Consider the following 27,867-nt stretch of genomic DNA (forward strand, 5'->3'; position numbering starts at 1 on the left):
ATGTGCGCAAAAAACAAAACCGATACATAAGGCATGCTTTGTTCCCCAGCTACATGAGATGCAGCCCTGGGTGTAAAAAAGAAACAGTGAAAAGGTTTATAAATAAAAGGGAAAAGTAAGTTTCCTCCTCCCTCCCTGCCTGAGCCCTGCACTGACCAGGCTTGGGAAAGGTCCCCTCCAATTGGCTGCGCAGCGCAGCGCATACCTGGCGGTGGGAGTGCCCAGATCTGCGGCTCATCCGCTCTCCTGCTGCGGGCTGTCGGGAGGGTCTAGTGACGGATCCACTCCGGATTAAGAGCCCGACTCCCACAATGGAGCCCATTGTATCCTGGGACCGACATCGAGTGGCCGAGTGGCTGAAAGGTGAGGGCGAAAGTGTGGGTCGCGTCTTATTTGCAGGGGAGCTTCAGTTTGCAGAAGAGTGGGGACGGGCAGGTATGAGGAAGCGCCGGTACGGGCAGGTACTGGCCTAGGAGTTTCACAGCTGCTGTTTCTTCTGCCAGGGAGTTATGTTAAAAAACAAACCAACAAACCACAAAGTCTGATCCAGCTTCATTGAGATACATTTGCCTCCCTTTCCTGCATGTAATAGCCCTTTTACTGCAACACCTGTGTATTTGTACAACAAGCTCACCTTTTCTCTTGTTCAAAGTCCATTTTTACATACAGGTTGTATTTGACCTGCATGTTTGCAATCTTCCTGCTGATTATGGATTGAGGTGATACTGTAGGTTATAGTGAGGTAGCTGTTTGTATTTTCCCAGGGCTGTTTGGTCTTTCAATTTCACAAATGCCTTTTGAGTGCACGAACTATACTGTTTTTAATTAATGAGAAATGCATTTTTATTATCATTGTAGTTATTGTCAATGCTGCTTTTTCCGTTCATTGCCTGTATTGCATGGACACTTCTCTGTCTGTACTATAGAGTTATCTGTCAATCAATTATGTCCGAGATGCAGTGAAATGTGTGAAATATCAACAGGAAGTTGAACAGCTAATGCCTAGACTTATATATATCCACAATAAAACTTTATAACACAAAATATAACCAATATGCATGTGGTTCTTGTTTAGAGAGAATCATTGTGAGTGAAATTCAGATGGTCTTCTGACAGCAGTTCTCAGGAACGGACACAACTTGTTGATGGAAAGTTTCAGCTTTTGCATCGTAACGTGTGTGTTTTCATGACAAACACATTCATTTGGCCCATGATCCTGTCCAGTGGAACCTGTAAACCGCACCTATACTGAGTGCTATACTGAACGAAACCTAAATTCTTCGAATTAATACAAAAAAAAAGGCACTTGGCAAGGGAGGTGTTTGTTTAGTCATTGGACGGTGGACTCTCCTTTGAGAAACCCAACAATAAAATCCCATACAGAGCCATGTCAGCAGTATACATTTCTAGCATGCCTACAGGTTTAGAAAATATTTATTCTAGAAAATAGCTTCCGGTCAGACAATCCTCCCAAATGCAGGGCACTGAAAACATTTTCATTACTTCTAACCTACTGTGGATCGTGACATTAATTACTGACCCGCATCAGTGTACAGTTTATATATTAGCTCACTGTATTTCACAGCAGGTTGAAAATTCATGACCTTGCATGATCTAAGTGATTCACTGGTGGCTTAGTGACCAAATATAAATCCTCCCCAAGTAATTTTAGATGTTGAAACCTCAGTCCGCTGTGACAGGGTTTGATTGGTGAACTGATCAAAATACCAAAACATTGGATTTTTACACGGGCTGCTCAGAAACCTTTTGGTCAGTGTGCTTCTATTCAAGCCATATGAATACAGTACTTCATAAGTATAAAAGACCCAAGAATGCCGAAAGGTGGTACCTTTGTTCAGCAGTGGATTGGACCAGTTTCAGTCCTCTAAAATGGGTTGTTGTTTTTTGTGGACTAACCAGCTAATAACTCATGAATGGGATCCTTTTGTGAGGTGAATTGTGGTATAGTGCAGCTTTTTATTAGAAACCCCCTGTCCATCGCCACCACAGCCTCTCTTATCATCCCCTCTGTGTGTGCTGGGTGGGCTTTCACACAGAGAATTGGCATGGAAGTTGATTCCAGTCTTGAATACACTGGGATCTTTCCACATTCATCTTGATGTGAAGTGATTTTTCAACCATGTTGCCCAGAGCACCCCTGTGCCAGCTCTATTTTCCTTTCAATGGAGCTTTGACACTGAACCTTGAAATGAAACTAACCAATTATTTGATTAAACCTTTTCCAATGGGCTCTCGGCAGAAAGGCAGTTGGAGATATCCAGGCACGTTGTAAACATGAAATGGGTAAAAATAAACAGGACTGAAATTAAAGTGATTTGTAGAATAATTCAAGTGAGAGACACGTTCAATTAAATCCTAACTTCAACCAATGCAATCTTCTAACGTTGACTCTCCTTCTGTCAGGTCTGGACTCTGTCCTTCAGCATTATCCATTCGAAGAGTGGTCGTTGACGGGGAGAGACCTGCTACTGCTGTCCTACAAGGATTTGGAGAAACTTGGGGTGAAGAAGATCGGCCACCAAGAACTCATACTGGAGGCTGTGGAAAAGCTCTGTTCACTGGTAAGCAAAGCTGTCCACTCTCAGTCAGTCAGTCAATCAATGAATACTTTTTAGTGTGTACATTTTAAATGCCATATTCATGTGGTTTACTGTGAGTTCTATCTGGCATTACACAAACTGGCTTTGATAGTAAGATAATGTATATAGTAAATCAATTAAATGGATCTACTTATCACGATCGCATTGCTATCAAACAAAATCCACTTTCTTCAGTTCACTCCGCAGTTAATAAATTGAAAGGCTTGTCTTCTCTTCTCAAAACACATTGACTCTGACGTCAGCAGTGCTGCATACACAAAAATGCTGTGGTTAAGAGATAATACTCCAGCTGTAGTGTTAGAGTTCAAAGCTGCATGTTTGTTGTTGTTCAACTTCTCTCCGGAGGCAACCGCTCATTGAATAAAGAGAGGATTGACAAATATTGATGTATGCTAAAGCTGGTGACGTTTTCCTTTCAGAATTTGAATTCCCCATTTCGCTCCCCTTCGCACGAACCCCCTACCAGACCACTTCACACATTCAGTTCTTTCTCACTTGTTTTTCATGTTTTTTAACACAATTTCTGGCACTCACAAACCTCCCTCCCATCAGCAGATTAAGCAGGCAGGTTTCGTCTGTAATGCAGTGGGAAATATCAAGCTGGTAGCAGCAATGCACACCTAATCTTCGGCATACAGAAGTGAAAATTGATTCACAGATTTCGGAGGAGCTCATTAGAGATGCAGAGGAGGGCGACGCTAATTGAAGGGATACTGAGGAAGATCTGAATATAGGGCGAGTGAAACGGTAGCTGCGGTGCATTGATGCCCTGGGAAAACAACAGACCCCCTTCATATAACAAATCAGTCGCTCTGGACTTCTAATTCCAAATTCAAATGCAGGATTTTAACTGTAATTATGGTGCCAGTATTTATTCCACGCAAGATGCTTATTTTTTTGGATACTATTATATGAGCTAATAAACATCAACATAAAATTCCTGTGAAATTGCCTCCAGGTGATTACAGCAAAGTGAATCCACTAAAACCACTTTCCTTTGTAAAATATTTTGCCTGCAATTGTGAATGGCGGTGGAGGACAACAAACGGTGACAATATTTATCTGGTGGATGGAGTCCACCATATAAGTGTAGTTAATTTTAACCTCTCTATTCACGTTTCACTACTTATCCAATTAATTTCCACTTCAATATATATATAGCTCCCTTGCCCTGTGTTGGGACGGCTGCAGGTCTAACAGATTGCCGTGTGTGTCTCTTGGGGGCAGAACTACGACATGATGGGCGAGAGCATGCGCTCGCTGACCGAGAAGCTCCGAACGATCGCCCACTCCCTGCCGGTGAGCATCCAGAGCCGCTGGCGCGTCCACCCCTACACCGGCCAGTCGGAGAGCCAGCTTCCCTCGGAAACTCTCCTCTCCGTCATCAATGTCATCACGGCGGCCAGGGGGCTCTTCTGCTGGATCAACAGGTGTGAAATAATGAAAATGATAATGGGGCAACTTGCAACTTCTCTGTGTGAGGCCGTAGCTGGGCAGCGATTTCTGTAGGAGACGATCTTTTGATGTCGACTGTTGTACACCATCAGAATAATAACTACAGTGTCCGCTGTGCCACAGAACAGGAGCTTCACATATTGTAGCCGTAGTCATGTGTAAATTAAACCTTTTCTGGTAACCGGTAGGAAAGCCCTTCAACCACAACCACAACACCGTTACATGTGACTGAACATGAAGTGCTACCTGTCATGTCACAGCTTCTGATCCAACACAGCACTTCTCACTTTCCTTAACCTACACTTTTACCCTGACATGGGAGTGGCTCAGACTACAATACACACAAACCCACTCTGATAAGACCAGAGGAGGAGGAAAGGCACTTTTTTTCTTTTTTCCACTTCTGGTGGGAGGGCGAGATTAGACCGGTTAGAATTGACAGGCCTGTGCTGGATGACGCTAAGGGTTGAACGCTACGAATACTGCCCTGGGAATACTGTTGTGTAATGAGCCGGTGATGCATCACTGATGTAAAGACAGCAGGGCAGTAAGGGCAAAGTGTTCATAGACACTTTCATCCAGTTTGCTAACCAGTACGATATATTGCCGTCTTTTGATGTATATAATGTAAAACGTAAGCGATAAAACCTGTTACATTAAATCTTATAACAGTACGACTAAAAAAAGACTTGTTCTTTGGAATTGTGTGGATTTTCTTATCAGGTTACAAATGTGAGACATAAACTGCAAAAAATACCAGTGGAATTGAAATGAATCTTTCTATAGGGACAGATGCAGTGTTTGTTTTTTCTTATCACTGAAATGGTTATTGTTTATATAAAACAAATCTGTACGATCGTTGCTGGTCTCGCTTTTGGCTTTGCAGTCTGTGCTGATTATTGTGCGTCTGTGTGCCTGTCAGGTATCTCTTTTCTCAACTGCACGACTACACTGCCACTAAAGACATCATCACATACTGCGGGGAGCTGGGGCAGAGCGTCCACAAGGTCAGTGTCCCGTCAAACGACTCTTTTCATACTTTGTATCCTACGGATATACAGCCACAGTGACAGTTTGAATAGCCGTGAAGAATAATGCTGGGTTTTGCACGGCGGAGATTACTTTCATTGTATTGGACTACTTACTTTATGGTTGCAGTTGTGTAAAGCAAGTTCTGTTTAGTTTCAATACATTTTTCTGTTGAGTCTTTCAATGGGTGTTAAAGGTTCTGTTCATTTCTAAAGGTTTTTGCACTGAAATCTAGTTAAAAATGTCTCTTTAGCTTCTATTAGTGAATGGTGAACCAAAGCACAAAGTAATTAAACTAGCCCGTCAGCCGGAGAGAAAGCTAATGTCTCTGCCTGTCAGTGTAACTAGATTTATGTAGCGTCTGAAATGGGTGACCTTGCTACTGCAGTCTAAGAAATACTGCTATGGATGCTGGTTGAGTATTTATCTTGTTAGTGTCCCGGTTTAACTTATTTAAATAAATAAGGAAATTCCCTATCACCTCTCTCCAAAAACAAAAACCCACTAACTGTGGTCTAAATGCATAACTTCTCCTTCTCTGCCATAAATGGATTGCATTGTGACAATTTTTTTTTTTTTTATTACACTACATCCTGTTTGTGGATTGAATTCGATTGTTACACACAGGTTTGAAGAGGAAATACAGTAGTGGTTTTGGTTTGGCGGGGGTTGGGTTGTTGTTTCATTTTTTTGTTTGTTGGTTCTTTACATTCTTGTTTCTGATGTAATCTCTGACCCCCGGAGGCAGTCCGAGTCACAGCTGCGTTGAGTTCTGGTCGACTGAGGTTGAGTCTCTCTGCCTGGTGGAGAGAGTTACTCTGAACTACCCGGAGAGGAGAGGAGAGGAGAGGAGAGGAGGGAGAAACTCGGAGGAGCTGGTTTGACAGGTTGCCAGTGGAGGAGTTGGAGACGAAATTAAAGGAACCACGCGTGCCTGGATATGTTGAGGGGGCCTGGGAGAAGGAGCTTGTTCTGAAAACTTACAACAAGAAAGGAAAATGGGATTTCACAATGGCATTTGGAGACGCTGACACTAGTGTCTATGTCCTGTCTGTTACAGCAGAACCGAATGAAGGTACAAGTTTGAAGTCGCTGGCTTTCTTTAGCTGTGCCGCTTTCGTAGCGCTGGAATTGACCTTGCACTATCTCTCCGCTATATGTTAGCATTTTGGTTTTTTTCTCTTTTGTCTAGTGTTTTAAAATGCTCTTTTTGTTATTCTGTCTCTCTCTCTCTCTCTCACACACACACACACACATATTTAATGTGATTTAAGGGAGATCCCTTGATTTTTGAGCCACGTGGTTGTGTTTTCTTCTTTTTCTCGCCTATGTTCGGTGGGTTGTGTATAGTCTTGAGTGGTTGTAAGAAAGTATCCTTCCAAGGAAAGAATTGAAGGAAATGTAATTATTTTTACTTCAGAGGGGTGCAGTGACTGAAGTTTGATAAGCAGAAGGCGCTTTACTCTGTTTACATTTTAAAATATTTGAGTTGTAATGTAATGGGTCTCTGCTTCCTACACCGAGCGCAGCCGTGTCCCATTAGTCTTGTTTGGTAGAAACGTGGAGTGAACACTAGAGTTCTGTTTTTGTCATCTCGGTCTCTTCCTGGGGGGCGGGGGGGTGGGTGGGTGAGAAGAATATCTAGCGACAACCAAAATAAGAAAACGAAAGCCTACATTCAGCCTGTCAGAGCTGTCTGCTGGCCTACGTGTGCCTTTCATTCCAAGATTACCCGACGGATGTAAAACGAGACCCTTATTTGATCCTTTCTAACCCCCCCCCCTCCTGCCACTGTCTCTCATCGGGTGTTTATGAGCTGGTTGCGATCATAGGAACAGCCAACCCATATTTATACCCCTCTGAGTCAGAGCCAGTTTTGACAGGTCTCTCAGTTTCCCATTTGGCAGAGGCAGTTGCAAAGCAAGTTGAGCCTGGTTTTGCTGTGGTGAGAAGGAAGCAGTTTGCAGAAGGAAAGGTCTGAGAGAGTGAAAGAGAGAGAGAGGAAGAGGTGGAGGAGGAGGGGAACGTTTGGAAGGTAAATCTGATATTGAATTGAAGTGCTACTGGTAAACAGATGAGGTTTGTTAGCGGAACGCCTGTGTTGTGTATTTGCTGTGAACGGCACATGCTTGTGGAATCTGCTACTACTTTTCCTTTATTCATTTATATTTTTTAATATTCGTCTTTGAGGTGTCCGCTTTTGGTCCAGAGGGTTTTGAAGTGCAGGTTAATATTTAATGACCGCAGGCTTCTGTAGGCCCGAAACCCTCTTTGTGACATTTGTGATTGAAGGGCTGGGAAGGATGTGAGAGCAAATAGAGGAAGAGAAGCAAAAGCATAAATAAATCTACTTTATTATGGTTGACCTTTCCCCAGCCAGTCACTACTGTACCTGTTGATCTGGCATCTCATCAAGATTTCCTTGTTTTTTTAAATGTTGTATTGTTTATTTCAAATGCCTAAAAGGGGCTTTCATATTTCTCATGGAAGTAAAGTGAGTTCTATCTGTGCTTGTGCATCTGTGTACTGAGGAGAAGTCGGCTGTAATACATTGAGAAATGTTCCAGTAGTATGTATTTTACTTTGACATTTTTACTAGATCTGTTCTTTCCTTTCTCTAGTGCGGTGTACATAATTTAAACCGTGTCCCCTGTAGGGAAGCGATGAATCAATAATTTAGAAGATAGTAATAAATGTCTGGCTATTATATGTTAAAGCTTTTCTGTTGCTAAATATTTTAAGTGCTCTAGTATCATAAAGGCCCTCTCCATGGAGTAAACTATGCTTGGAGGTATATTGTAATTTACAGTGCTTTTACAGATTTATTTAAATGGATAGACCAAATCGTTATTTACTTTAAATTACTACCAGTATGTGAGCAAATCTGGATGGTTTCAATTGCATGTTGTTTTGCTCTGCTGGGGGTTATGTGTGTCCTTGGTGTAATATGATTTGTTGTAGAGATGTCACTGGTTGACACAAGATGCAATCTACTGAGGCAAAAGTGACTGACGATGAAGAGAAACGAAGGACAGCTGCCGGAATATGTGTCGATTCAGTTGGGCATATGTGGAAAGTAGTTAAAGGAAGTGATTTATCTGGCAAAAGAAGAGAAGAGTTCTTAAAATGTACACCGCTACCCGTTTATACTTCTCCGACACAATAAGTGAAATGTTGTTGTTTTTTCTCTTGACTGTGTTGAAAGTGTGGCAGCTTCTGCTAAAGGGACATCCATATTATTGATCTCCTGTTTGTAAGCTGCATCAGAATACTCCATGCGATGGTGACAAACCAATGTAACCTTTACAGTTAAATTACGTCTGTCACAAGTCCATCTAAAACCTTTAATGAAACATGGTTTTCTTTTAATACACTGTTAAAAAGGACACCAGGGGTTGGCTAAAAGGTCAAGCAGAATAAATAGGACAACAAGTTTAAATTAACACAATTAAAGTTTTGTGTTCCTCTCATATGTAGTGTAGTAGGATGACATTATCTATACACCATTGCGATACTAAAATTGGCCCCTATTTAGGCATCGATGGAACAAAGATTTGCAGCTGATGGAATGAATTTGCTTGTTTTCTGGTTGGAATTAAAGAAAGCTCCTCCATACTGCAAGGGTTGGCTTTTGCTTATAGTGGTACATTTCATGAAAAGCAAACTGCAGTCCCCAAACTCAGAGGATCTTGGCTTATTCTGTCAGCTGTAATAACACATCTGGATCAAAGGCACACAACAGTGCTGTTTGCCTGATGTTACGTTAAAGACATTTAAGCTGTTAATGAAAGCTTACTAATTCCCTGCTTCTGTTTTGAGTTACTGTTCGTGTTTCTTTCCACCGTGGGTTAAAACTCGCGGGCTCTTCCTGACGCTGGGACGGCTTATGTAAACATGTTTGTTCTGTCACTGCAATAACTGACTCTTGATGACTCGCCCACTGCCGTCTGATCCTTCATGATTCGCAGGCCTGAGCTCGGGGTGGGGGGGGAGATGTTTGACCTTAGATTTACATAACAGCTGAGGATAGCTTTGAATACTGATTCATGCGATTAAACTAGCGTGAGCCGCACAATGTGTCACTTGACTCACCATGTGTGCAGCGCGCGGCACTCCCTGGTCCCGGAGAGCAACAGAGCCTGCAGGTTTGTGTTTGATCATGATTGTTCGCCGCTTACTGAGCCAATTGTGGGTCTTTGTCTGTGGTCGAGGTATCCACTGACTTGTGATTGAAAGAGACCTGGAAAACCTGCAGGATTGGTTTTGCTTAGTGACTATTATTAATCAAATTAATATTGGTTTTGTTTGTTTATTTAATAGCAGCCAATGCTAGTTTTCCATTAGACTGTATTTAATTCCTGTTTATATTGCTTTTAAGTGGGTGCAATTCTGATCATTAAGCTACAAGCCCCCAAACAAGTGGGGTGGAAATAGATTACAGAAGAAAAACATCCTTCTCGTGTTCCTAAATTCTTAAGCGGAGAGTTCTTTAAAGGTCCCCGGGACCTTGGTTTCAGCCCCTCTGCACAGATGTCTGATGTGGAGTGACACATTTCCCAGTCTCTGTCCTGCGGTGATTAGTTCTGTTAATAATTAGCCTGCAGTGTGACCACTTTTGTTGCAGTCAAGTGGGCTGTGGGAAAAACGAGAGAGGTTATGCTTTTATTTTTTGCGCAGGACTCAGAAAAGCATTTCTAATCCGTTACCATTTTGGGAATTGTTTCGACCTAACTGAACTGGCGTTGGCTGCGTTTCAGGCCTTTCTGTTAACTGGAATAAAGCAAATCATTTTCCAGGCACTAACTCTGGTTACACTGCAAGTCTCTGAGCGTTTGTACTGGACGCTCCCGTTCTAGATTGGTTTCCATGTGATTAGCACGCCACGGGAGATGGGATCAATATGTTGGTGTACTCCGATCAACTCTGATTCATATTGTGTTTGGTTTCGTGGTGTTGCACGGCTGCTGCTTCTGCTTCTGCTTCTGCTTCTGAAGTATTGTAGTAAAATGTGAGACTGGAGCTTCTGACATTTGGGAGGGCCGTACCCTTTAAGTGGAATATTCCCTCAGAGTCCTGGCTGTCAAACGTGCACATCCTGCGTGGGCAGCTGTGTTTTTTTTCTCCTTGTGTGGATTCTGCGCTGAAGTCCACGGGTAAGGGAAGCGTTTGTTACCACCTTGTGCAACTGCTTTGCTACTGAGGCACGTCTGCAAGTCACGGCAGACCGTGTACATTGATCTGTGAAGATGTTTATCGCCGTTAGTGTTATTAGTCACAGGCTGGTTGAAGTTAAACTACTGACTGAATGGACTGAATGGTTTCTGATGATTTTATTTGCAATGTCGGGGAGGTCGCATGTAGAGTCTTTTTATTTTATATATTTTTTGTTCAGTCTCTCCTATGTTGAAATGGGTATTCATACCGAATGTGTACGAGACACAACATCAAGCATTAAAGTGAGCCAACTCAAAAAACAAAAGGGTCCATTTAATGCGGGGCTAGAGGGGCAGTGTTACTGGTGTATATACTATGGGAGTGGAAGTGTTTTGGACGGAGGGAAGTGGAGGACAATTCCATAATTTTTTATTATGCTTTTTCAAAAATGGCATGGTTCTTAAATTTGTCATGTAAGGATTTTACTTCCTGCAGGCATTACTTAAATTTGGATTTCTTGAATACAAACATTAAGGCACAATAGCTGATATATTTTGCAGCATGATTCTTCCTCAGCTGCCTAGTACAGTATGGTCTCTCTTTTTCAGGGCGGCTGTAGATTGACTGCAGGGCAAAGGACTCTAGCTTGAAAACTGTATTGATTTTTCCACTAAAGGCCCGTGATTGTGTGCTCTCTAACTTGAACTCAACAAAGCATGTTTTTGTTTTCCCGCAGGACATCTCCGCATTCGAGAAAGAGAAGGACATCATATCGTCTGTGAGTATCTTGAGTCCGTTTTTGGTGGTTGTGTTTCTGTATGCGTTTCTTAATGTGACGTCTGCCTTCATACAAAATGTCGTCTGAGAGACTTTTAAAAAATGCAATAAACGCAATCCATGCCAGGGAAACTGTCACAGAATCACTGTTTTACATGGATGACCTCTTCACTGAATTCGTCCAGCTAGAGTTCTGTGGGATCCTTGGAGAAACCACAGATCAATACTCGAATAGCAAAACAAATGAGAAAGATGGGCCTCTTCTAGTTGCTAACCTTCCTTTTTGTTCCTCCATAATCTACCCATTCTGTGATCGACACTTACCCAGCTTTGGTATCTTGGTTTCAACCCGTCTGCAGTTCTGTGGTTTGTCTTCTGTGTAATGCTCTGCTGTTCTAACATAAGTTTTCCTCTCACAGTGTCGGAAGATCGTGGCTATCTGTGATGAGATCCTGATCAGCAGCCCCCCCACCCTCCTGAATCACACTGCCACCCTAGAGAGTGTGGACCTGGTGCCCGCTTCTCCCGGAGAAACCCTGGTATGGCGCCCGCCGAACCCTGCTCCCTCGTGGGCCAGATATACTGGATGAGAAATACTGAGGATCTCTATCCACCAGCTCTAGTCCTGGAGAGCACCCTTTCAGTCGGTTTTAAAAGACTCCTACTATGCCAGGTTCTGAAGTCTAGAAACAGATGCTTGATATTACTCAAATTAGCAAGTTCCTTCAAAGATCATGGTTGTTTATATTTCAGATTTTAGCGCTGAGCGATTTATTTATTTTCCTCATATAATGGCAAGACCAAAGTCATAGGAACACTCAGTGACCTCAATAAAACACACCATACAGGAATACAGAGGCAGATATTTTGACCTTTTCTCTGAAGAATTAAAAAATTCTGAATATAATAACCTAATAACCTCCAGAAGCAATGCATAAGACCAAAAAAAAACTATTGTCCAGCTACACCCGAGCAAATTCAATCTTTCAAATCATTGCATTCTATGTAGGAAGTGAAGCGAGAGGAAATCCATGAATACAAGCTCATGCCAGATTTATTTATTGAGGAGAAGACTGAGTTGCCATTGTCTAGACAAATCGAGATCCACAAGGAAGTCGTCCGGAGAGACAACAGCCCCGTAAACACGATCTCTGGTCTTTTTTCAAATGTATTTTTTATTCTAGTGGACTATTTGGAATTGCATAGCTAGTTGAGTTGATGTTCATGTGAAAAGAAGTGACAAACATGATACAGAAACCCACCCAGGCGCTGCGGAAGGCCCCTCTTGCAGTCTGGTATTTTTATCTTGCTCTCATACTGAGTCATAAATCACCCTTTTGAGTTTGTTTACCTCTTATCTGATCTTCTGCTGTAGGGACCCATCCCAGGGGTCAGTGCATTTTTGCCTTTGATTTTAGACTCTGCCTGAATATGACTTTGCTGACTTGAATTTGCTCAATTCCCGAACTGGCCTGAAGTCCGAGTATAATCCTGTCACACTCCAAATGCATCAAAATACATTGGACACCTTTATCTCATTTAAAGGCATGCAATAGAAAACAAACAAACAAACCGCTTGCCTGCAGTTTAAGAAAATACATAATTTGCTTCCTCTTGATTATCTTGTATGTTCCAGAAGGTTTACAAAGAATAATGTTGTCCCCAGTGCATTGTGGGAAGAGTATGCCCTGGAGAGGTAGCCAATCAAAATAAGCTCGCTGATATGTCTCTAAAACTCGCACTACAAAATAAAACGCCTCATTAGTGCCCAATGCAATCGTCTGCAGTTGATCTGTGTTTACCCTCGTTCAGCTCTTCTGTTTTAAGCTCCTCTACCTCTTGGGCAAATGAGGATTAAATCCTCGATGAGATATGATATTTTCCTTTGCAAGTGTTATAGTTGGCGTTTATTAAGAGAAATGTTTGGGGCCTGCTTGCCATGTAGCCATTCATTACCAAGCAAGATGTGTGGATTTCTACTTGAGTTGTTGTAAGCCACTCTGTAGGAAGTTTCTAAAGAAAAGCAGTTCTATGCATTTAACAGATTGTATTTTTAGAATATCGGATATTTGCCTTTGAAAGGGACCATTCAGAAAGCTATGTGCTCTGTTCCCCCCCCGAGTTTTATAGCCGTAGTGTACACACAGCAGTAGCGTATTTGCTTTTGGTTTCCTTCTCTTCCTTGTATTATACGTTTGTGATGCATGAATCTATAAAAGCTTTCACCCACATCTGGTTCCTGGGTCACACCAACATCTGGGCTTTACATGCTTTTTCCAAGTCCTAAATGAAGTAATTTATTAAACCTAAGAGAATGGTAGTGCAATGTGCATTATTCACAACAGCCAATGGTCGGTCCTGAAGGTGAGATTTGTAAATGCAGTGTAAAGCTGTAGTAGATTTTCAAGGGTACTCATAGTAGATCATCAGGACTGGGGCACGCCCTTAGCCTCGCACAACTTACGATTCCAGTCCATATTTGCTTTTTGAAAACATGGCATTACTAGAACAAGTTTTACTAGGGAGAAGAAACTTAGTATTGCTCCACAGTACTCGACCTCTGGCAGAGCATTGCACGGAAAATGTGTGGAAATTAAATTGCATCATGAAGCTTTCACAGCGCCTTGCCTTGCCTAGCCTATATATATATTGGCTTAGCAAATTATGAAGGCAGAAATCTCAGCAGGGGATCAATCAAGCCAGCCCACACACAAGAGGGTTTGAGTTAAGAAAACTAAATGACAGCAAGACGAGAAATGCCACGTTGAAGGTAGAAATGGATGAAAAAGAACAGCCGTGATGCAGAGATGATATTGGAGGACATGAGTGGCAGCGTACAGAAGCTTCACCCTTATGGAGGTGTCTGACAGAGACGCAGACACAACTGTTGAAGTTCATACCATAGCTGTATGACACGCGGGACAAATCCGTTATGTGTGGCTGTAAAGTCTGGGTTTCGTCACATGCGTAGCTGTGAGATGTGCCCGCCGACCATAATCATCAGGCAATGGTATGGGTTTGCTTTTGAGTGATTGAGGGAGATGCTGACTGTGACTTCCCTTTTGTAGGGAATTGAAATCACGTCCACTGACTCCATCCTGCACTACGTTACGGGAACTGCATCAGAGGTGAGATGACTCTTTCTGAAGCGTAGGCTCCTGCTGACACACACACACACACACACACACACACACACACACACACACACACACACACATATATATCGTGTAAGGGAATGCTTTTTTGAGGGTGCACAGAAGCACAGAGGTGAATTGCAAGACATTGACTGGGAAAAATTATCTCCTTTTTTCCACATTTTTTCCCTGCCTTATTACAATTAGCCCCTCCATTGTAATGAATTTGGCCTATTTCCCTCCAGCCTTGCCACACCCTTGATAAGATACCAGCTTTAAGCATAAGCATCTGTTTGTCAGTCCTTGTATTCTTACACCTGGCCCAGTTGGCTGCTAACACTTTGTTGGATTGATCATTGCAATTATAAATCCAGGGATCCATACAAATTGTGATTGTCATTACGATGTATATAACCTTGGGGAAGAAGTTGAAGTTGTCTGGGAGCGGGGACACATTAACCCGGTCATTCATGTGTTTTTGTTTTCTTTACCCAGTAGGCACAAGTAGCTGTCAGATTAGAGGGAAAGTTTTCCATGATGTCATCTTGTAAATGATTTTGCCATTAGAGGAGCAGTTTTTGTCTCTCACTGAGCTCCCTGTCATAGTGTAATCTATCTTGGGAATTTGAACTACTACTCCCTTCCGGTTGAGCTAGTACAGCACGAGGTCTACCTCTGGGATTTGTGTATAATTGAGTGCAACCTAGAAGTACTACCAATACATTTCCATTATATTTGCCATAACTGAACATTGAGTATTGTTGTTTACTGGCAGAAGGGGAGATGATTTAAGTACAACGTGTTACACCCAGAGAAAACACTCACCGGAAATGGAACGGCCCTCTTTATGTTGATTGTGACTCGAGCAGAGCACAGATTATTGCCAGCTGTCCACGGGAGGGTGGTATGCGTTTGTGTCCTCTGTTCGGGATGTTTTCCACTGAAACGCAGCCTCACCCCAATGGACACTTGAGTGTAAATTCTCCTCGCTTGACACTCAGACAAAAGTATTTCTTGTACACGCCTTCCAGAGTTAACCATTGCATTATAGATATTAAAGCAGTATCTGTGCATTGACTTATGACTTTAATCTACAGGTAATTGTATTCAATTGATTAAAAGTCTTCAATATGGTTTTGGGTCACTCGTAAATGTATCGCTATACAGCTCACATTTTTCATTGTTGGCATTGTTTCTTCACATAGTCACCAGCTGGATTCAGTGAGAAGATCTTAGCAGGAGACGAAGTTATTCAAGTCAATGACCAGGTTGTGGTAAGTATTTATTGGACTGTAAGAATAATAATAGAGAGATCGTACGGCTCCACAGTCCCCGTTGAGACAGAAGTTAATTCTCAAATTCCTTTTCAGTTTATGGAAAGAAAAATGTCAGAGGAATGAATGCAGCATTTAGGGACAGGAGCACTCTGCAAAATACATTGACAATTGATATGAAATGTATATTGATATCGATGTGAGAAAGTAGATGCATGCTTTTTGTGTTTCATAAGAAGAGTAGAGTAGCTCTCGTGTGAAGGTGTTTAGGGAGGCAGTGGGCACAGGTCTCTGAGCACACAGTGTAGTGGAGAGATTCCTCTGTTTTTTAGGCACCATCAATTCCCCACAAGAAATCCCATCGACAGCCTGTCCGAAATGTTTCACGTGGGCAGTTTCAAAGCTCAGTGCACAAAATGTTTGCATATTCTCATTATAGGTGTGTTATAGATGCAAATGTACATATACTTCTATATTTCCCACTTTCACATGGCGGGGAAAATGTTGAATATATAGCTAGACTTTATTTTGAGATGCAGAAGCTGTCAGTTCCTGTTCCTATTCTCAGAAAGTGAGAAGCAGCAGCCAGGTTGTATTTTTTACATCCTAGTTCTCAATTTGCTTAATGAATCATTAAAAACTGTGCCACTAACCACATTTTTGTACTACTCTATAAAACGGACAGTTTAAATTGGGCAGGGCGCAGTATTGTTTCTTTCATTATTATTTTATGAAGTCACTATTTCGCCATCTACCTTCATTTAATTAAAGTCCAACAGGGACCATTAAAAATGAAAGCTAGCCACAGCGGAGAAGAGTTAAACCCTGCTTTGTGTTCCTGATGTTAGGTGGGCTGGAGCAGGAAAAGTCTGGTCAAGAAACTCCAAGAAAACCCCAATGGAGTGACTCTGGTTCTCAAGAAGGTTCCTGTATGTATAGCAAATCAAGAGAGACCCCAAAAGCCTCCATCTTCTGCGGTAAGCATACATGTGTGTGTGTGTGTGTGTATATATATATATATATATATATAATTATGCCAGTGTCTTTGATTTGACAGAATGATGGACGTGGGAAAGCTTTACTTACACAAAACCTCCGAATCATGCACTTAACCTTTTTTTTCTGCGCCTAATCAAGTCGGCGATACAATTAAAGTTTGACAAATAATAATTTTACTTGGTTGACAGTTTGACAGTGTTTACATTGAATTCTTTGATTGCTTGTGCACAACAGTACCACAGTACAGAAGTGATGTGTGGGTGGGGGGCATGGTAATATATTTGCCTAGTGATGTGAATCAACCCTAAGGAAGCCCATGTTCCTGTGGGAGCCATTACCATGCTAACTGCTCCACAGTTGGTAGGGCTGCAGTCTGTTTGTCAGTTATATGCTGCAAGACCTGTGGTAAAAGAAACAAACCGCTTTCTGTGTCACCGAGCTGAACCATTTTCTGTCAATACAGACATTTTGTTATTATTCATATTTGATGGGGGGCTTCAGCAGAAGACTGTTTTTGAGTGAGGTACTATCAAAATATGCCACCTTCCTGTGTTAGCCGCTATCTAAGCAGTTAAAGCATGGCAGGGTTTGGGCAGCTCTGCAGTGCGTTTGAAATTTTGCGGAACAATATAACAAACCACAACGGGGCGACGTAACCCCTGCAGGAAATGCCGTTTCTGGTTATGTCTTTAATGGTTTTCGCTCTCTCGCTCCCACCCTCCTAAGTCGATATGTTTTCATGACCATGCAGGCTGCGGGGACGGACGAATAAACGCGAACGCTGTTGTGCTTTTGTTTTGCAGAAGGAGCCCGAAGCCCCGGAGCCATTCTCCATCCTCCAGAGGGTCGCCGCCTCGGTGCGATCTCTGTCGTTCAAGTGAGTTACTGTTTTAATTATTTCTTCAAAGCCACCTCTGTACTTTTTTTTCTGATTTTGCAATGGATGACTGTCGATATTCTCGAGAAGGCACAGTAACCCGTGGCTGAGGTGAAGTCGGTGCACTAGTGTTGTCTTATTTTGTTGTCTCTGGCATTGTTAAGTTGCGCTTCAAATGGTTAAACAACACCCTGTCAGGCAGTGATGACCAGACCTTCACCCCACAAGAGTTTTACATTTACATAACCAAGTTCTGCTTTACTATCTTTCAACAAAATGATTGGGATTTCTTCTATGATACGTAATGTCTTGTGTTACTCATATACTATTGTCGTGCGCATTAAGAGGGTCCAAGCCAAGGGAAGTCCCTGGACAACATTTTCAAATGTCAAGCCATGTGGTTTATGTGTAAGCATGCAAGTGGTTTTGACAGATGAACGGGGGAGCAGGCATCGTACGCCGATCAGTACTTTCTTTGGATCTACCTCTGTGGCACCTCAATTCCGATCAAGCTCATTGGAGGTTGCTGGTCCATCACTCAGCCAATCGGCTTCATCCATTCTGCCTCCGCTGACGTGTAGCAATCGTTTCAGAGCTGCCACTCTGGAATCCCAGGAGCAGAAGGGGCTGGAGTCTGGATCGGGAAAGGGTGCCGGACCCCAGCCCAGCAGTTCCCACCCCAACCACAAGGGGGAGCTCCAGAGCAAGGAGGGAATTCCACAGCTTAACAGAGCAGGTGTGTGAAGCATGGTGATAACTGGGCCACTGTTCCTGTCATGTCATCCTAATTAGTATTACTTTAAATAAGTATTATTACACCACTTAGTTAGCAGATGCCTGTATCCAAAGGTGCTTTTTGTGTTTCTGATGTACAACTCCTTCCATGCATGTGGGGCTGGAGAGGAGAAAGGTAACCCAGATCTATACAATACATTAATTAATCATTCTTGTCTCCATTTTAGTGGGGTGATATTTTTCTAATCCCAGTGTTTGTTTGCTTGTTTGCATGTTTGCATTTGTGCTTGTGTGTGTGTGTGTGTGTGTGTGTGTGTGTGTGTGTGTGTGTGTGTGTGTGTGTGTGTGTGTGTTTGCTTGGTTACAGAACGGACAGAGTTGGACAGGGCTCTCTCGCAGGTCTCCCCCGAGGCCCCCCAGACTGAGGTCAGCAGCGCCGAGCTCCAGCTCCGCCAGGCCAGCCGTCTCAGTGTGACGTCCCGCAGCTCATGTCCCGAAATGGCCGGACAGAGTGTAAGTGAGGACGAGGAGTTCTTGGAGTCTGAACTCTTTTACTCGGCTAAACTAAGTGCGTGCCCTTAATACTCTCCTTGAACTGAGTCTGGACTGCAGTGTCTGAGCATTTCAGAACAAGATGCCTGAGCAACAGATTTATTGTGGCTCACGGCCAAAAGCAGAATAAATTAACCCTGGGATATTTTAAGATTTAAATGTTTTTCCCCGTTCTGAGTTGAATTTAAGTCATATTTCCAGGTGAGCCTGAAAAGTTCACCTTTATAACTGTAAGGCAAACTGATTGCTCATTTAAATGTCACCAAAGAAAGGGCAGTTTATCATTTTTCAATCTTCCTCTTCTGTCTGCGTCTTGTGACTTGGGGATGACGTGCTGAGGGTTTGATAACTTGGTGTGAATTAGAGACCTGTCAAGACTCGCATGCCTCTGTCTGTCCTGAAGGGACACATTTGTTTCCATTGTTTTTTCATGAACTAAAAATGAAAATCCGCTTCACGTCAACTCAACGAATCGTTTGTTCGTTTCGTTCATACAGAGAAGTGAGTTATATAAACGATTTGCTCTCTAGATACGCCCACTAGCTTAAAATAGCTTCGAGAACTCCCCTACAGAAGTATAAAGGACCCATACGGACATAATAACAGTACACGACATGAAGACGACACGTATGATTCCTTGATTCAGTGTGGGGAAATTGTTGTTATTCATCCATAAGGTTTGTGGTTTTGTTTTGTTTCCGATTAGGACGAGCAAGACGCAAGTAGCCCCAACTCAAAAGGTAAGATATACAACTTCATCCCCCCTTGGTTTGTTTTTAATTTTTTTGAAGTGATCAGAACAAGGTCTGAAAATAAGTAGAGAAGGGAGGGACAAGGTATGTTGTGTAATAGGAGAAATGTTGAGTAACATTCCCAATTCTCTCTACTTCACCTCACATCACAGAGAGTGCCTGCAGTCATTTCTGTTTCCAAACACAGACAAAGACATATTGGCAAAATGCTTTACCAAATGAATGAAGAAGCTTGTAGATAAATATATAATTATATATTAAAATGGAGAGTAGGTGTGAGTTGGGCCTAGCTTGTGTGGCTGAGCCTGTTGTTTTCCTGATCGCCAGGCACCCGGACGGGAATGAGTCGGAGGCGCGTGTCCTGCCGGGAGCTGGGCCGAGCGGACTGTGACGGCTGGTTGTGGAAGAAGAAAAAGGACAGCGGGGTCTTCGTGGCTCAAAAATGGCAGCGATTCTGGTTCGTGCTGAAGGGTCCGAACTTGTACTGGTACAACAGCCAGCAGGTGAGACCTCGGAGCCGAGACAGGAGCCGCTGTAAATGCGTTAAATACAGTATCTGTCAATTCAAAATACAAAATACGAGCCTACTGTGAATACAGTCTCTAATTTCACATCGTTGTCATGATTTTGCAAAATCTGCAGTAAATGACTGGGGGTAAGAGGCAGGTGCATAACTTTCATCAATACATGTTAGAACGTCTTGCAAAAACAACTTCTTTATGCGTCATGTTCCTAATAACACTAAAAAACATACACTAGCTATATGATCTATAATAGGCTAATACTGTTTTACCTGGAAAGAACTGACTGTGCATATAAATATCACCAAATATAATTAGAGCCACTTTCCAAAAACCTGAGCAATAGAATATGAAACTATGCACAAGAAAATGAAATCTTAAAAGTGGTCTGGTCTTCATTCCCTTCTTTGTGTGTGATTGGGAACCGAGCTAAACCAAGTTATTTTGAGGAGATGCTGGCTAATGGGACTTCCGCTACCCTATCAGAAAGTGGCTTCAAATAGTTATTGATCAGCTCACCTCTGCTTAAAATATGTACAGCTGCATTGTGGTCTGGTGTTTTGAAGATACGTTCCCTTGTTAGAAGCTTTCAGATGCTAGAGACAGACTTTCGGAAAAGGAGGCATTAAGCTTGACGAGATTGTCCTGTTGCTTGAACCTGTGTGAAAACCATGGATGACCACTTATAGAGGGACAGACGCATCAGTCACAGATCAGTACATTGGGAATTTGTGCTTCATTTGGACTTCTTTTTATGATTGAGGTGGTTTTGTGAGGGAGAGTGGCCTTTGAAAATCAAAGAATGCCTTGACCGCCCTGGCAAATCATTGTCGTTTCTTTCTTTAAGGAAGAGAAAGCTGAGGGCCTGATTCAAGTCTCCACCTACCGCATCGAAGGTGCTGGAGAGCACAAGAGGAAATAGTAAGTGTGGAAGTGGAGGCGAAGTGTGAAGTGTGACTGCTCACTGGGATCTGTCACAGTGCCTGTTTCTGCCATAAACATGACCGCTTTAAAATCAGCTTTTTTCTTTAATATAGGCAATTTTTTTGTTTTACCCCCGCTGGTCATAATTACAAAGCAAATGTTTTTGTGCTCCATTTATTCCTCTGTTTTACTCCTATGAGAAGAAGCATTATAAATAGGACAATTTATGATGAATTATTAATTCGTGGAAAGCTTCTAAAGTCTAACCGCTTGGTTTTATCTCCCCTCTTAGCATCTAATGAAGTATTTTCTCCTAATGTGACAAGTTTAAATGCATCAATAAATAAATAAATACAGTGCATTTCGTAAGCTGAGAGATGTATATGCTACGGCTTATGTTATGGCTTGTTTTTCCGCAGTGTGTTTCAGGTGTGCCATGAGCGGTTCCAGACCTTTTTCTTCGCTGCCGACAACGTCAACGATATGAGCAAGTAAGTGGCGGCAGGGCTTTCCCTAGTTTACCGGTCTTCGAATGCCGGTCTCGGTACAGGAAAATGGCAACTGTTGATACATTCGCTAGAGTTAGCAGGAGGGTCAGTGAAGTTCTTTTCTTTTAGCTCTTGGCTATATTAATGTCCCACAAAGTGAGGCAATAGGAATGATTGTGACATTGAGCAGAGTGGACACAGGATGGAGAAGGTACCACTTGCACCTTCATATGTAACCCGTTCAGTAACCTTTTTCAAATCCCCTCGTGACTGACTTTGTAGTTTGTCCCCTTTGAAAATCACACTATTTATATTCACCCTTTCAGTTTAACTTGCTTTGGAGACCTTCATTATTTTTGACAGAATATTTTGCATGACACTGGAATCATGGCAATTAACAAAATAGCCACAGCATTACAGTATGGTTTACCTTAGAAGGAAGGGGGTGGAGAAATAAAGACAGAAAAAGAAAACTCTAAACTTCCCTACAACAGTTAAAAACAACCACCACCTCATAAAACGAAATGCAGGATGAAGAAAATCAGTAAACCGCTTATAAAGTGTGCTTTATGGTGTGGTGCAATGCTATCTTTCTCTCAGTTTCTAGTCTGGTGCAATAGGTAAAGGAAGCTCGGTTATCTACAAGCAACACAGATGCGGTTATCTGTTCTGTGCACATAGCTGTCAGAACAGGAGACAAAGCATGCTGCTCGACGCATTTCAGCCGCCTGTGTAGATACAAGAAGTAAGGCCTCACAGCGCCACCTGCTGCCAGCTTGTTGTCCCTGCTCTTGATTCATATAAATATTTATTTCATAAGGATTCATGTATTTAATTAATTTCACCGCCAAGTGCAATGATGGATGTCTGCTTTTTCGAATTCTGCAGCCCCACAATGCATTCCTTCAAATATACGTTTACATTTTTTAAAAATATAGATCACGACTGGAGTTTTGGTGCCTCATTAATCTTGTTAATTATGAAGAGAGCACATTAATATGATTAATGGCTGCACATTGTTGACTTTTTTTCTCCCCCCTCCCAGCGTCATCCTTCAGGTTTATAGCTAAAGGTTAATCGGCTATTTGGGCTGCCTGTAACCCTTTTGAATACTTTTAATTGTTTTTTCTCACCGCTTAGTCAGCACAAATTGAGAGGAAAAAGACTTGTAGACCATAGATGTGTCATCCTCATATAGCGTGATGCATTGCCTTGATTTGAAATGGTTTGATTTACTGGAGAAGCATATTCGATAACCCATCCATGATACACTATTTCTCAATTGAACTATTGTAGGGACAGTAATACGGATAAAGTCCTCCTTATTTATTTACTTTAGAATTATATATATTTTTTTTTCTTCCTGTCCTGTGGAGATTTTTTAATTCACTTTCAATGGCATTGATTCAGAGAGAGGTCAGTTTCTGTTTAGTTTTCCCTCCTCATTTAAAGGAAGCTCGCTATGTAATGAACACAGTTTGCAGTGCTTGATTGTGATTAATGTGGTGTAAATGACAAATGCATTACACTGGCGCACGCATACTGATGCAGCTGATTGTTTTTTAACACAGAGTCTGTTATCAAGGATGTGTTAGGCCACAGCTCCATTAATTACTGTTCAATTGTCGATAATCTGATTTGGGTTTTGGTAGATGGGGAAAGAGACTGGTGTGGAAATATGGTGACAGATCTCTGCTTTCCTTAATAGTAGTTGAAAAAAGGTTTTACTGTTTTTAGTTTAAATAATAAATTAACCCATGTTGTTGGATCTTGAGACGTTGTTATCTTTAGTTGCAGACTAAATGTGTGTTTCTTTGTTTGTTTTTGGCATTTCCCTCATAGTGTGTCTGTGCCTGTTGCTGTCACGTCTGTTTTCCCTTTTCAGGTGGATCAACTGCTTAATAATGGCGATACAGAAGTATAAGAATGAGAAAAAGAACCAGCCGCACAGGGAAGAAGGTAAGAACGATGACGGAGGACTCCCGGTCCGAAAGCAGCGGCCCCCCTTTCTCTGCCGTGCATCCTTCCAGACGAATGACTTACCTGGGCTAATTCGCAAACCCACAAATGCGCTCTGCTTTAATTACTACATTAACTAGACAAGTAGCATGCCCAGGCTTCCACTAATGTAACTACTGCTGTCGAAGCATTTCAGCAACATCTGCTACAGGGAGACCCCGTTCTGGTCTGAATGGGAATAGTTTCAGTCTCTCTTGCTCTTTGATAAAATAAAAGTGGGTCACAGCTGGGAACGAAGGACCCTGCACTCGCATCAGTGTCCTTGCCCTGCACAGTACCACCTGCACCTGCTCACGATTTCTACAGTGTTTATTTTTCAATTCACAAGGAAACCACAGAGGGGAGGGGAAGAAAGAGGAATTAATTCATGAATGAAGCAACAGGGGGGGGATACTTTCAGTTGGGATTTTATATAAAAGTCATTTTTGTGAGGAAACCAACAAATCCTACTGTCTGTAGGTCTGTTTATTATTATTATTTTTTTTTCCAACAGTTAATTAGTTGTGGGTAATTGTTTTAATAGCTTTACCTGACTCTAAATTAAACTCTATTATCGCTCTTGATCATTGTGTGAATGTTTGCCAGGATCGTGATATCGTTTTTACTAACTTTAATTCTAAACCCTAAACATGTCCGTAAAAAAACAAGAACGGTCACTTTTTTGTTCGTCCTCTCCAGCACATCAGGCTGGACTGACTCTTGGTTCGTCTCTGATTCAGATGCCCTGTCATCCATCTCTGTGTGTTTATCAGTGAGAGAGCCGATGTGAGCACGAACCGTTGCCAGCTATTGACTTTAATGCAGTGCTGGGAGATCGCATCGCCTCTTATTGCATATTATTACCTGATCTATAGTAATCACGGGAGTTTGGAAATAGCAGGTGGCTAATTGGACTTTTTGTATCCCTGTGATCTATAAGTGCTGTCCAAATTTGGTCCCTCAAATCCAGTTTCATTGCAGGCGGCCGGAGAGGCTGGGGTTTTGTTTGGGTTTATTTCCCTGCAGTTCACCTTAGCTAATAATAATAATCTGTATTGATTACCGAATTACCTTCCAGAGGAAAAGGGAAAGAGGGTCATCTCATTATTCTCTCCATTGTCCTGATTGATGGCTTTTGTAATTGCTTTTTTTCTGAATTCACATTATACTGCAGTCTGAATTTATTCCTGTGCTGCTAATGAAGGAAGTGCTAATATTGTGATGTAGTTATCTCCCGTCTGCCATAAATATATAATTTTGATGTGTGAACTCATTATGCACCCAATGTCATTTTTGTATTACTATTTGATATTACACAATGCAAACGAAGGCTTCTGAGATGTCTTTAGCGTTGTGCTTTGCAGATTTAGCTACCGAATCATATCTTTGCTGCCTGTGGCTCAGGATTGACTACTGTGCCGGTGTTTCCACAGACTGTTACAGCGAGACCGAGCCCGAGGATGAAGGATCCAATTCCCCCCAGGCCTCCAGGCACAAAGTGAGTACAGGGCTGGGTCGGCACACCGTCTCTTATGTGGTGAACAGACTTCCTGTCAACATGGCTGTGGCCGCTTCTTAAGTCTATTTCCGTTTCACTTGTAATATGTTAAGGAGAGAGTCAAATCATTGAGAGAAAACGATTGACAATATTAATGATGATCATGACTACGTATTTGCCGGTCTGAAAAGGTCTGATATTAACCACTGATGTTAAGCATGCTTGGTCAGTTAATTTAGTTTTTCACTTCATAAACACAGCTCTGAATCTGACCCTGCTCGTTTTATTTCACCGTCTCTTTTTCAGAAAAGCACTGCCTCCCGAGCCGTGAACACTCTGCCCCGGATCAAGGGCAAAGAGAAGAAGAGGAAAGAGATTAAACTGAGCTCTGGGACGGCTCCTTTAGTTGCAGAAAAAAAGCCAGGTGACCCATGCCCATCGTATCGATAAATATTAGGGCTGCACTGTTTCTCTGGGTTTTCACCTGGTACCTGGAATAAATACTTTTCCCACCTTTACCCTGAGTTCCTAACTAACATCTGACCGTCTTTCCTATGGTTTGTCATGGATTAAAGTCTCCTGATAAAACCTATAGGATTGAGTTTTTAATGTGGGCAGTTTAGCATTTTAGAACTTAGGTATAAATAGTGCAGCTTTCCCCCTAACCAGCTTATTAACTGTCATATTTTTGTGATTGTTGTACCAGGCGCCCCTGAGGATGAGATGGGGGTCCTTTTTAACCGTCTCAAGGAGGGTGGGGTGTCACTGTTAGGCAACGAACAGCCAATGACCAGAGACCACTTCAGGAGGTCCTTCATCAAGAGAAACAAGAACCCCATCATCAATGAGAAGGCCCTTACACTACGGGCTCTGCAGAGCACACTCAAAGTAAGTGCATAACATCTACTGCGGTGTGGCCCCGTCTACCATTTTGGTTTGAATGTACTTCTGAATATTCCTGATTTAATAATGAATGCATACTCACAATAATTGTATATCGCTACTAAATACTTTTGTGGAAAGACCAGGTGGGCATAAGAAATTATAATTCGCATAATGCACTCATCTTCTCTCTTCCTCCCTTTCTCTCTCTCCTCTCACAGGCAAAAGAGGCCGAGCTGCAAACCATCAACAAGCTCCTGGACAACCCCGAGCTGACGTCAACCAAGTTCAGAGAGTGGAAGGAGAGGAACGAGGAACTGTGCCAGGAAATCGACAAGCTGACCAAGGCCAAGGCCATGGCCAAGGGGGCGGGAGGAAGACCGGGAGGTGAAAGGGAGGAGAGCGGGGGGTCGTTGCTGGACAAAGACCGCCAGAGCGCAGCCTTGTCTCCAGGAGAAGGAGACCCCTCGAGGGACAGCGTGTTCAGCTTGAGGTTGAGCCAAGGAGAGCAACTGGTAGACATGGATCCCACAGACTCCTACAGGGTGTCAGCTGTGGAATCGGTGGCCTCCACACCCATGCAAACACACACTGCAGACGCAACACCCCAGGGAGAGAATTATTTCTTCATATGAAGCTTTTATTCATACTTTATTTTTAAATACTCTGAGCTCAAGATAACCCGAACAGTGTGGATATTTGACTTTTCCAACAACAACTGTGTCCATTTTGAACTGGTTGGAGACTTCTCCTCCTGTTTTTAAACTGCGAAAGGAGGCCAAGACTGTTGTGTAACAAAAGAACCAAAAAACTACAGACGTACGAGAGAACGAGATCCTAATTGTTCACTCAGTCTTCTAAAACTCATAATTTTGTCATGAAAAAAACAAAATAATATATTTTTGTTTTGTGATAATTGTGTCTATTAGGGCAATGGTCTTTGGTTAAGGTCCCCCCCACCCCCTCCTTTATCCAAGTGTAATTTTATGTGTAGATTTTAATAGGAACATTTATTTTTTAAAGAAAATGTCTTAATACATGTATGTATATATTGGTTTTATATTAAAATAACCTTTTATAGAAACCACACTGTAAAAATAACTCTACTGTAATGTTGATACAAATAATGGTAAGAGGAGTCAGTATTTCTACAGTATTTCTATTTTTAAACAAATGCAAAAAGTAGAATTATGCATTAAACCATAATCATCATCATAATAGTTATCAATGAGGTAGACTTGGATTATGATCACCTTAAAGGCATGAGGATAGGGTGCAACACTAACCAGTTAAGATACTGTATTTGTTTATGAAATCTGTTCAGTTTCTTTGCCATTCAGTTACATTGCATTCAACAAGCAAGGAAGCATCACTATAAAACAAAACCAAAATGAAAATATAGGCAGTCAAAGCAATGATAAATTTGCCTGCGCATGTATTTAGTAACACTAAAGACACTGTACAGGGAGATGTAGATGTATACTATGTATTCAATTGGTTTACCTAAGAATCCATCAAATACTTTCAAACTTGCTTGCTGGGTTTTCAACTGGCTCAAATTTAAACGTTTGAAGGCAAAGTACGTTTTGGCAATTCTTATAAACTGTGATTAGAAATAATTTTCATCTTTTCATATGAACCTGCTAGCACTTTACCCATTACTTCTGTGGATTTGGTGTTTATTTTGATTAGAAATGGCATGTGTTGGCCATAGTAGTATTTCCTTTCTGTTTATCACCTGGTTCCTAGTGTGTTGTGTACCATATATGAATGTTTGATGGGGCAAATGGCCTTATTGATATTATTTTGTATCTCAGGCTTAATGTAAATAAGAAAGAATGGATAATTTTCCCACTGTTTGTGATGTCTGACCTCTTTAACACATTTCAATCCATTTCACTCGCAACAGACAAGTCATTCTGTCAAGTGATGTGTTTCATGACAAGGACTGGTTTTGGAAAAAAACTGAATCCACAGCTTTTCTTGATGGTCTGCTTTTTATCAATCACAACCTTGGTTATTAATTCTGTACGACACGTTTTGGAATCAATCTTCTTTTAAAATCATGTGCAGACAAATATCACATTTTAGTTGTGTAAATTACATTTACATTACAAGTACATGTCAGAAATGTGCATCAATGTCTGTTAGTAATAAACGTGTAATTACAGGTTCTCGTTAATACTGGTATTTCTTA

At 41.9% G+C, this 27,867-nt stretch overlaps 1 protein-coding gene across 2 annotated transcripts; it reads left to right on the forward strand.

The window, feature by feature from the left end:
• The first annotated feature begins 207 nt into the window (after window positions 1–207).
• cnksr1 (connector enhancer of kinase suppressor of Ras 1) lies at window positions 208–27,840 on the forward strand. 2 transcript variants are annotated; one of them, XM_066717508.1, is made up of 21 exons: window positions 208–363; window positions 2,425–2,582; window positions 3,849–4,051; window positions 4,999–5,083; window positions 10,996–11,037; window positions 11,456–11,575; window positions 14,105–14,164; window positions 15,376–15,444; window positions 16,293–16,421; window positions 17,247–17,320; window positions 17,914–18,056; window positions 18,423–18,568; window positions 19,314–19,347; window positions 19,687–19,862; window positions 20,728–20,801; window positions 21,224–21,295; window positions 23,178–23,251; window positions 24,724–24,788; window positions 25,095–25,212; window positions 25,495–25,676; window positions 25,892–27,840. In XM_066717508.1, the coding sequence occupies exons 1-21, from the start codon at window positions 312–314 to the stop codon at window positions 26,303–26,305; spliced, it is 2,490 nt and encodes an 829-aa protein (XP_066573605.1). In that variant the 5' UTR covers window positions 208–311; the 3' UTR covers window positions 26,306–27,840. The 2 variants fall into 2 exon arrangements, with proteins under 2 accessions (XP_066573605.1, XP_066573606.1); XM_066717509.1 differs by lacking the exons at window positions 208–363; window positions 2,425–2,582; window positions 3,849–4,051; window positions 4,999–5,083 and adding an exon at window positions 5,757–6,180.
• The last annotated feature ends 27 nt before the right edge of the window (window positions 27,841–27,867 follow it).

The sequence above is a fragment of the Amia ocellicauda genome, chromosome 11, assembly GCF_036373705.1.
Source record: "Amia ocellicauda isolate fAmiCal2 chromosome 11, fAmiCal2.hap1, whole genome shotgun sequence".
In the NCBI taxonomy this organism is placed as follows: domain Eukaryota; kingdom Metazoa; phylum Chordata; class Actinopteri; order Amiiformes; family Amiidae; genus Amia; species Amia ocellicauda.